The sequence below is a fragment of the Zea mays genome, chromosome 6 (genome assembly GCF_902167145.1).
Source record: "Zea mays cultivar B73 chromosome 6, Zm-B73-REFERENCE-NAM-5.0, whole genome shotgun sequence".
Classification (NCBI taxonomy): Eukaryota; Viridiplantae; Streptophyta; class Magnoliopsida; order Poales; family Poaceae; genus Zea; species Zea mays.
The window spans coordinates 163,398,013-163,409,003 of NC_050101.1; the positions used below are offsets into that span (position 1 = coordinate 163,398,013).

General features: G+C 45.4%; 2 protein-coding genes across 2 annotated transcripts; one reads left to right on the top strand and one right to left on the bottom strand.

The window, feature by feature from the left end:
* Positions 1 to 4,342: 4,342 nt before the first annotated feature.
* Positions 4,343 to 5,314, bottom strand: LOC100274513 (uncharacterized). Its single transcript, XM_008651500.4, has one exon. The coding sequence runs from the start codon at positions 5,163 to 5,165 to the stop codon at positions 4,923 to 4,925; it is 243 nt and encodes an 80-aa protein (XP_008649722.1). The 5' UTR covers positions 5,166 to 5,314; the 3' UTR covers positions 4,343 to 4,922.
* A 5,071-nt stretch (positions 5,315 to 10,385) lies between these two features.
* Positions 10,386 to 10,991, top strand: LOC100277991 (uncharacterized). Its single transcript, NM_001364308.1, has one exon. The coding sequence runs from the start codon at positions 10,471 to 10,473 to the stop codon at positions 10,657 to 10,659; it is 189 nt and encodes a 62-aa protein (NP_001351237.1). The 5' UTR covers positions 10,386 to 10,470; the 3' UTR covers positions 10,660 to 10,991.

The following is a 10,991-nucleotide window of genomic DNA, read 5'->3' on the forward strand; positions in this document are numbered from 1 at the left end:
GTAGCTCTTTCTACCGCCGAAGCCGAGTATATTGCCGCAGACCATTGTTGCGCGCAATTACTTTGGATGAGGCAAACCCTTAGGGACTATGGTTACAAATTAACCAAAGTTCCTCTTCTATGTGATAATGAGAGTGCAATCCGCATGGCAGATAATCCCGTTGAGCATAGCCGCACTAAACACATAGCCATTCGGTATCATTTTCTTAGGGATCACCAACACAAGGGAGATATCGAGATTGCATATATTAATACTAAAGAACGATTAGCCGATATCTTTACCAAGCCACTAGATGAACAAACTTTTAACAAACTTAGGCATGAGCTAAATATTCTTGATTCTAGGAATTTATTTTGATGTTTTGCACACTTAGCTCATAAATATACCTTTGATCATGTCTATTTTCTATGCTATGACTAATGTGTTTTCAAGTATATTTCAAATCAAGTCATAGATTGAAAGGGAATTCGAGTCTTCGGCGAAGACAAAGGCTTCCACTCCACTCCATCGAATCACTCATCCTTCGGCGTCGCTCCGAGCAACTCTTCGTCTTTGGTATAATCTTCACTCATATGTTATTTACCAAAGGGGGAGAAAGTAGTTTAGGAGGGCTTATATTTCACTCTTGTATCCGTTTTTGGCGATTCATGCCAAAGGGGGAGAAGGTATCAGCCCAAAGCAAAAGGACCGCACCACCACCGATTTCAAAAATATGTTCAAATGATGAAATTTTTCAAGTAATATCTTATTGTTTTCAAAATGGGGAGAAAGTAGTATTTTCAACTTGGTATCTTATTATTTATATAATTTCAAATTGGTACACCCTCTTCAAAAACTAATATCTTAAAACCCTCTTGAACACTAAGAGGAGGATTTTATTAAGCGGGAGTTTTGTTTAGTCAAAGGAAAAACATTTGAAATAGGGGGAGAAAATTTTAAATCTTGAAAATGCTTCTCAAAAATCTTATTCATTTACCTTTGACCATTTGCAAAAGGACTTTGAAAAGAATTTACAAAAAATTGCAAAAACAAAACATGCGGTGTAAACGAGGTCCAAAATGTTAAAAAGAAACAATTCATGCATATCCTATAAGAATTTATATTGGCCCAATTCTAAGTAACCTTTGCACTAACATTCTGCAAACTAGTTCAATTATGCACTTCTACATTTGCTTTGGTTTGTGTTGGCATCAATCACCAAAAAGGGGGGAGATTGAAAGGGAATTAGGCTTACACCTTTTCCCTAATTGATTTTGGTGGTTGAATTGCCCAACACAAATAATTGGACTAACTAGTTTGCTCTAGTCTATAAGTTCTACAGGTGCCAAAGGCTCACAATAAGCCAATAAAAAGACTAAGAAAAGGTTCAAATAAAGAGAGCAAAAGACAATCCAAAGGCACCCTGGTCTGGCGCATCGACTGTCCGGTGTGCCACCGGACAGTGTCCGGTGCACCAGGGCACTCGACGCTGAACTCGCTACCTTCGGGATTTTCAGAGGGCGCTCCGCTATAATTCACCGGACTGTCCGGTGCACACCGGACTGTCCGGTGTGACAGCGGAGCAACGGCTACTTCGCGCGCAACGGTCGTCTGCAACCGCATTCAATGCGCTACAGTGCGCGCCAGAGTCAGAGCACGCACAGTTGGCGCACCGGGCAGTCTACAGGACCTGTCCGGTGCACCACCGGACAGCCTAGAGGCCCCACAAGTCAGAACTCCAACGGTCGAACCCCAACGGCTCGCTGACGTGGCTGGCGAACCGGACTGTCCGGTGTGACAGCGGAGCAACGGCTACTTCGCGCGCAACGGTCGTCTGCAATCGCATTCAATGCGCTACAGTGCGCGCCAGAGTCAGAGCACGCACAGTTGGCGCACCGGACAGTCTACAGGACCTGTCCGGTGCACCACCGGACAGCCCAGAGGCCCCACAAGTCAGAGCTCCAACGGTCGAACCCCAACGGCTCGCTGACGTGGCTGGCGCACCGGACTGTCCGGTGCGCCATGCGACAGCAGTCTTCCAACGATCATTTTTGGTGGTTGGGGCTATAAATACCCCAACCACCCCACATTCAATGGCATCCAAGTTTCTACACTTCTACACCTTACAAGAGCTATAGCATTCAATACAAGACACACCAAAGAGATCAAATCCTCTCCCAACTCTACACAAAGCTTTAGTGATTAGAGAGAGTGATTTGTTGTGTTCATTTGAGCTCTTGCGCTTGGATTGCTTCTTTCTTTCTCCATTCTTGTGATCGAACTCAATTGTAATCAAGGCAAGAGACACCAATTGTGTGGTGGTCCTTGCGGGGACTTTGTGTCCCGTTTTGATTGAGAAGAAGAAGCTCACTCGGTCTGAGTGACCGCTTGAGAGAGGGAAAGGGTTGAAAGAGACCCGGTCTTCGTGACCACCTCAACGAGTAGTAGGTTTGCAAGAACCGAACCTCGATAAAACAAATCATCGTGTCTCGCTCTTTATTCGCTCACGATTTGTTTTGCGCCCTCTCTCTCTCGGACTCGTTTCTATTTCTAACGCTAACCCGGCTTGAAGTTGTGCTTAAGTTTGTAAATTTCAGATTCGCCCTATTTACCCCCTCTAGGCGACTTTCACTATTTAAATAACTATTGGAGAAACGATTTTCCGATTCACTTCTTAGAATTAAGATTTAGAGAATTGTTTAAAGAACTATTGAAGTTACTCTTAGTCGCCAGACGCAACTATTTGCAAGTTGAAGACTGAAAAAAACAGATCTGCACTATATATTCATCTGCAAGCAGCTCTAATCTAGATCTGAACCTTACAATTTTTTTAAAAAAAAACATTTAGGAGAACTCCACGGTAGATGTACAGGGCCAGTCTGACAACCGTCCAATTACAAGTTACAAGCCATGAGCGAGAGCTCTTCTTTGTCTCACTGTGATTCTGAGCCCGCGCGTCGGCCTCCTCGTCTCCTTCCTTCGCTCTCACACAAAAACTAGGGTCGAAAACATGGCAGGGCGGTAGAACGAAAGACGAGCAGTGGGACGTCGTTGAGGATCGTAGGCTGGACTCCCTCCCGTTTTGCTTCTGTTTACCGTCGCGTCACTTGGCGGCGAGACGTGGTAGGTTCCTCGCTCGGATACGACCTGCTCCAGGTGCAGTACAGATGGTCGTAGCTGGAATCTGGCGGGTCTCCCGGTGGGCGGTGGCTAGTTGCTGGAAGTGGATGGAACCGCCGTTTTCTCACGTGCCACATCGGCCAGCAAGCAGCCCCCGCCGCACCCTGCAGGCAAGCGCGTGGTGACTCGCGCGGTGACTTGAACTGCAACTTGCGGGACGGGAAATCAGAGGATCGTCAGTGGTGGAGTGGAATGGCCAACGGCGTGCTGTTCTCAACTTGGCGTCATTGCGAAGCGGCCAGGTGAGGTGTTCCGGTGCCTGCCTGCGCCTGCACGGCAGCTGCATAGCTGGTTTGGTTCCGCATGCCTGGTCCTGGTCTCGTACGCTCGTCGGGCCCTGCGTTCTCTACCGAAAGAAACCTTTTCACCAGGGCGCTTGGTTGGTCACTCCGCTGCCTTTTCCGGGTGATGATCCCGGCGGAGACTCCAGTAGCAGGTCAACGGAGCTCGTGGAACGGAATCATCTCGTGGCTGGCTGATCCATTGATCGCTTATAGCTCCCGAGGAAAGCTTTCCTCCTTTTCACACAGGCCGGCGAGAGCCGTGTCGCACGTGGAGGATGCACGCACGCGGGCGGCTCATGCCAGCGACAGGCCGACGGCTGGTAGCCATGGGCGACGCCTGCGCGCCAGGACGGAGGTCGGAGGAAGCTAGGAGCTAGCTAGGGACACCACGGCGACGGCGACGGCGACGCAGCAAAGAAGCCCTATGCACTTGTACAGGGTGAGCAGGCCAGCACGGGCTCGACGCCTCGACGTTGCCGGAGGATCTCGTTAAGCTGCCGCCATTCAGTTTGGTCGCAATCAAGGTCTTGTTTGGGAACAAAGTTTTTTAAAAATCACAGTTTTTGAAATACTACAGTATACTTTAGTCATGACAATACCGTAGTTTACAATACCGCAGTTTTGAAAACTGAGGTCCAGAGCTAAGTTTAGAATGACTTAAAACAACTATAATATTTGCAATACTTCAGTTTTGAAAACAGAGATTTTAGCTAGCTTGCCAAACACCATTCTGTATATAATACTGCAGTATTTGAGAATACTGCAGTATTCTTTAAAACTGTGAAAAAATTTCACTCCCAAACACCCCAAGCTGTATGTATGCATGTACGTAACCTTTGAAACTTGCCGGGCATGAGTATATAAAAGCGGTAAGCCAGAGCCAGAAATTCCAAATCACAGACAGTTTTCAAACAAGAAGCTTTATTTGACATGACAGCAAAGCAGAGTTACAGCGAAGGGGTCGGTGACACAGAGAGGAAGGGACCAGACCATAATACTTGCTGATCCCCTCCTCCAGTCCTCCTGAACCTTACACAACCAAGCGCTCGACAAAACGGCACAAGCTTACACAACACACTGATCAAACAACAGAAACTTAAGACTAACCAGCATCACCAACCGCAGTCCCGGAGGCTCTTCCTTAAAAAACAGCAGTAACCTCCTGACAGCAGCCACTGAAACCCAAACAAAACGAGACCAGAAAGCAGCAAGACTGACCGTGGACGGATGGATGGACCAGCGCGTGCTCTAATATGGCAACCGATCCATCTGACCAACAGACACCCCACAAATACTTCAAACACGGAGGAGAGATTCACGAGAGCTTCTTTGTAAATATTTGGCCCTCTGCCAGCCCTCTACCGCGTGCACTAAAATGAGCACATGATAGCAGCAGAGGAGCGAGGGCATCGGGCAGGCCGCGGGCGGAAGTGAGAACGCGCGGCGCGGCTCTTCTTATACTTCTGGGGACCGGCCGTTTCACTTGTTGTCGTCGGCGTCGACGGAGGCCGGGAGACCCTCCTCGCCGTCGCCGCGGCTATTCTTGACGAGGCCCGCGGCCATGGCGGAGACAGCAGCGACGACGTCCTTGAGGATCTTCTCCTTGATCTGGCCCCTCCGCGGCGGCGGCGGCAGGCCCGCCCTGCTGCCGCCTCTGGTGGCGGCGCGCCCAGCTACTGCCGGCATGGCCGGCGCCGGAACCTGGATGGTCTCGGTGGCCATCAGCGAGGCAGCTGGGGACTGGGTGGTGGACGACAAGAGGAGGAGAGGGGACACTGTTGGATTTGATTGCACAGGACAGGATCACAGGAGCCGGCACTCCAGCTGCCTAAAATAGGCGGCCCGGCGGCCGAGCTGGCACCCTCGCGTTCGCCGGGCAGAACGGAGCAAGGAGAAAAGCGCTAGGGCGGGCGACTTGTGGGGCCCAAAGTGCGCGTGAGAGGGGCCCGCCACCAGGGAATCGGACGAACCACGAGTAGTTTCGGTTTTAGTTTTGGGGGAAGCCCGTGTGAATGACAAGTAGGGACAGCCACTTCTAGTGGCCCAGCACAGAACGCCGATATTCAACATGGTCGGTCCGTGGGCCCGTGCGGCCGTGCCTTTTGACGTCGCTAGTAGTTCAGCAGTGGATAGCTATCCTATCCTCCCCCAGCACAGCACTTGTGCTGGTGCCACTGATGCTGCTAAATGTTGCATTATTTAGTAGAGCTTCATCGACTACAAGGGTCTGGCTCCAGTAAAACTTTAAGGAGAAGTTGGCCACAGCATGACAAACACTTTAACTCTAGAGTTATAAATTATATAAAGTTTTTGGAGTTGTAGTATAATTTTTTTGAGTGTCTCTTTTACTGCTCTGAAACTCCAAAAAAAAAACAACCTGTCATGGAGTTTTAAGTTATTTCCCGCCACTGCTACCGGTTACGAGAAACAATCTAACTTTGGAACAGATCTACTCTACGCAGAGTTTTGGAGTAAAGCTGCTCTAGGTGAAGGAGAGCCATATTAAATACGTCCTAAATTTATAAAAGGAGACGAGGATAAAATTTTATAGCGAAAACTACCGGATCTAACGTGTATTCAATCCACAAAAAACGGTATATGCACTCTCAATTTTTACCAAAAATGGTGTAGTTGAACTTGAAGAGGTCTTTCACCAGATCCTCCAAATCTGATGGAGTTGAAAACAAAATTACACACCGTATCACCGATTATATAAAAAACGATTCACAGTACTAGCTGTATGGCTGGCATACACCATCTGTGGCATGTCTTCCTTCCTTCTTGGTTAAGGATATACATCATACATTACTAATGCGTTTACGTAGCCTCTAGATGAGTCGCGAATCATCCATCTCTGGGTCCCATTGCCTCAAGCACCAGGTACAGCGTTGCATGCGTGACGTCACTAGGAGGACGTCGTCCACTCATCACGCATTCACGCTATAGCCACGAGCCCACGAGCCAATCGCGCAAGCCGTTTGTTTGGCTTTGACCCGGTTCGCTGACTCGTTCCAATTTCTCTCCAGTCTGATCCGGCGTGCGCCTACAATCCCATCCCGACGAGCGACTACCCAGGGCGGCCCCGTCTCCGCTTGCCTCCCTCGCAGTCGCAGCTTGCTGTCAGGCAAGGCAAAGGGTCACGAAACCGAACGGCTTATCCATTCCAGCTTATCGACCGGATACATAATAATCGCTAATCAGCGTCGGCCGATAACGCTGGTACACCTGTTTTCGATTTTTAATTTTAAGAAAGTTTGTAGATTTTTAAAACTTTTGTTGCCAATTCTTGTATAAAAAAACTGTGTATTATTTGAAGACTCACTGTTGTAACCAAAATTTAAAATGGGCAACGGATGGAAGTTTAAGAAAAAAATATATAAACAAATAAAAATTGATGTATCAGCTAGGGTTGCTGATTAGCCGCTCCTCGAAGCCGATAAACCGTTGTGTGGGACTGATTAACCGGTGGTCGAGTAGGAGCTAGAGTTTCTTTTGACTAGAAAGCTTTTCAAAATACCACTGTTACTTACTTACTTGCAATATAGGCTAACAATACTTGTAATAATAGATCATGTTATTGCTATTTTCAGGAATGTTGGATCAAATCGATTTAGATCGGGAACCCGAGGACAACATATATATACCAGATTTAAGTGCAAGTATTGCAAGAAACAGTGGATAGTAAATATAGGAAACCATGGACGTGATGATAGAAATTGGTTCAGAGTATGTGGTCCAGATTATCATTGACAATGGAGCGAACTACAAAAGGACATGTCATATGGTAGTCGTGAAGCATCCTTCTATTGTGCGACAGTCGTGTGTGGCTTATACCATAAATTTGATGTTCAAGGAGAATGATTTATTTTAGCATAATATTGTGGTTCAAAGTGCTAGGCGGATATCACGATTTCTTTACAATCATAACAAGTTACATTCCATGATGAAGGAGGTAATCGATGAGGAGTTGGTTCTGTGGAATGTCACCAGATTTGAAATGACTTATGTGGAGCAGGGTATTAGTTGCTCACATCGAAAGATTATAATATGGCACAAGATCAGTGGAACACGCACCCGCGGGAATGATCTTTACCAGAGGGTGCATTGTATCTTCGATATTATTTGTGAACTATGAAAGCGTGATATGTAATATTTTAACTGCTAAATGTATTGGACTTGTGGTAACATTCAAGCCATTTTTTATTCAATTCAATTGTTGTGATCTAAACGCGCTTTTACTTGCAAAAACAAGAGGTTTAGTTTCACCTGATCTGCTGTTGGTTTATCAGTTCTGGACCGATTAACCGGTCATATCGACGGATAAATCGATGTTAAACTGAGCGGATTAAAAAATAGTTTGATTCGGATTTGGTCGATTTCCATTGGTTTATGGTGATAAATCACGATTAATTGCTAATGGGTCCTGATCGGTTTTTGAAGCCCCAATGATTTGGTGCGCCGCGTAGGGCGCAGAGCTATAGGGCCTGTTTGGTTCAGCTTTTTTCTGACCAGCTTTTCTAAAAATCTGGCTGTGGGGAGAATCTGGCTACGGAGAGAATCTGAGTATCATTACGATTAAGTGTGGAGGAAGATAAAGTTGTTCATAGGGCTCAGGATCTAAAAAGTGACGGATTCCTACTATTACAACGACTCAACCGATTATGTGTTTATGTTGATTTTGGATGGTTTTTGCCCTAACGAATTTTATAGAAGCTGGTTAAAAAGCTGAGCGTTTGGCAGTCCGCAGCAGCTTTTGGTGGCCAGAAGCTGCCAGAAGCTGAAACAAACAGGCACATACTCGTGCGCGGGTGTCGAGGAGGGTATGTAAGCTGTGCGACGCACGTGCGGCAAAATCATAGAGCCTAAAACACTAAAGTTATATATAATAAATGAAAAATATTGTTTTGTATAAAACATTGGCGAAAAATGTGGCATAGAGTTGCAACCGGTAAGAACGGTGAGCATTGGTCAAAGTGTGTCAGCCATTTCCCTCCGGGAAAAGAATGTATTTGGTTGGCGAGTGGCACTACAAAGAGTTACAGTCATTTTCGGCGGCTATAAGCCGCCGAAAATAAGCCCTTTGCCATCAAAAATAAGTTATTTTCGGCGGTTTAGGGCTTATTTTTTGCGGTTCCTGGCCGCCAGAAAAAAGCTGTTATTTTCGGCGGCCAACCCTTAGCCGCCGAAATAACAGTGGCCGCCGAAAATCGTGTACAGTGCTGTTGTGTGGAGAAGAATGAAGCGGCTTTAAATATAAATATGTCTCAAATTCAAAGAGTGGAGGGATGGAAATTGATTGTATGTATCTTCAGACTATGATTCTGCTCCGCAATCTATATCACGTTCTTCGGCTCGCTCCCCTAAACAGAAATGTAGTACATAAATATCTCACATGCATAGGCAACAACAATACACAAAATATATTTTATATAAAACCATATCGGATTAATTAATATATACCTATATTACGATTATTAGAATGAAATTCAATTCCAAGGATTCAAATGAGGCCTAAGTAAGTTAACTTGGTTGACACAATCCAAGTGACGACTTGACTAAACAACTAATAACTACGGGAGTAGAATCTTAAGGATATCCATTGGAGGTTATATTTCAGCTCTAACCTCCAACAAATGAAAGACCACAACGGAAGCCCTTAATAGCTCCTTCCGTAGCTCTTTACATATATTTGTAGACTAAAATGTGCTTGTATTTATGTAAATATCTACAGCTACATCGCTCGGTGATTTCGTGGACCTATGGTGTAGCTATGAACTGTAGTGTAGTGCGGTAGATAAGCGTCCATTTCCTGTACCTATCGGATAGGAAAGCAAGAGCGCGAGAATATCTGAATCTTTCGCCACTTTGGCATCTGCATCATATATACATGCAAATATCTCCAGCTCTTTATGTGTGCGCACTACGTGTCTACATGGATAGGATGCAAATATCTTCAGCAAGGCACCGAGCGTCCGCTGTCTGCACCAAGAGATAATTCGAGAAGAGATGACGCTAACAGATCAGCTAGCTAGCATACCAAAACTTCACTCACTCAAGCCCTTTTCTGTAGTACTCCCTCCGTTTTTTTTATTTATCGTTGGATAGTGTAAAATTGTACTATCCAACGACAAATAAAAAGAAACGGAGGAAGTAATAATCACCATAAGCGCTTCGATGCGTGCTCGTCTGATTCGTCGCTGGTCATCTAAATAATGCTTCCAAGCTACGTGGTCGACTCGTGTGTTTTCGGGAATAGATTCCTCTGATTGCTACCTATTGTTCGAAAAGAAAAGGAGGATTCCCTGATCACTTATTAGTCCCTTGATCTTGTTCACATTGGCGGATAGACATACGAGATACTATATCCGTTCACAGGTATATAATATCGTTGATTTTTTAGAAAACTTTGACCACTCATCTTACTTACTTAAAGTATTTATTCAAAATATAAAATTTTAAGTTAAATATAAACTATCTTAAGTGATAAAATAAATTATAAAAAATAAATAATAACTTATTGTTTTTTAAATAAGATGAGTGATTATTTTTTTTTAAAAAAAGGTAACGATGTTATATATTTATGAATGAAGGAAGTAGTTTATTCCCAGTATTTTTTTTCCTTGAAAAAGAAGATACGTACACACCATGACTACTCCGGCAGATCATCTGGCATTAAGTCCATTTGTATACCGAGCTTATCCAATTTTGAAACTTTTTGTGGACCAGTACGTAACTTCCGATCAAATTTTTCTGAGAGCTTAACTTTTGACAGGATCACTTAACATTCGAGGTTTAGCTAACTTTCAAGAGTTTCCTGCTAATTTCGTAGGGTTTAGGCTTTATAAAGTTAACCAGTGTGGTGTAGTGATCTGCAGTAATATTCCTATATACTGAAGCACACGTCGCCTATAAATACTCCTTCCGGCTCCGCATCCCTCCGGCAAGCAAGCAAGCAAGCACTTGGCCTCTCAACCAACGGGGCGCGCACACGCACACTGCCAACGAGGCACCAAGAAGGCAGGAAGGGATGGAGTACTGCTACCAGTACAACAGCGTCAGCAACGCGGAGAAGGAGAAGAGGCCGCCGCTGAGGAGGGGCGGCGTCAAGCTCCAGATCGTGAAGACCCTCAGCAACCTCGTCGTGGCGCCCAGCAACGGCAGCGACTCCAAGCAAGCGGACCGCAACAGCTTCACAAGGGAGCGAAGCTACAACTGAAACGAACTGTATCTTCAGTATTTGGATACAGATGTCGACCTTGTGTCTGAAGAACTCCGCTTTGGGACTCGAGAGGTTTTCTTAGCTTGTTGGACTTCCTTGTTTGCTTGGTCCACTAGTGATGAAATGGAACTGTATGATAAGTTCGTTCCCGTCTGTGTTTTGTTTTGGAAAGGAAGCTTCTATGGCTCATACATAGACAAGGACTAAACGGTAAGACGAGTCTTCTAAGTCTAATTAGTCCTTACCTAGTTTAGTGATTAACTAAGTTTGTAGGAACTATGTGTGGCGCAATATGTAGCCTACGCAATCAAAGTAAAAAAGTTATAGCT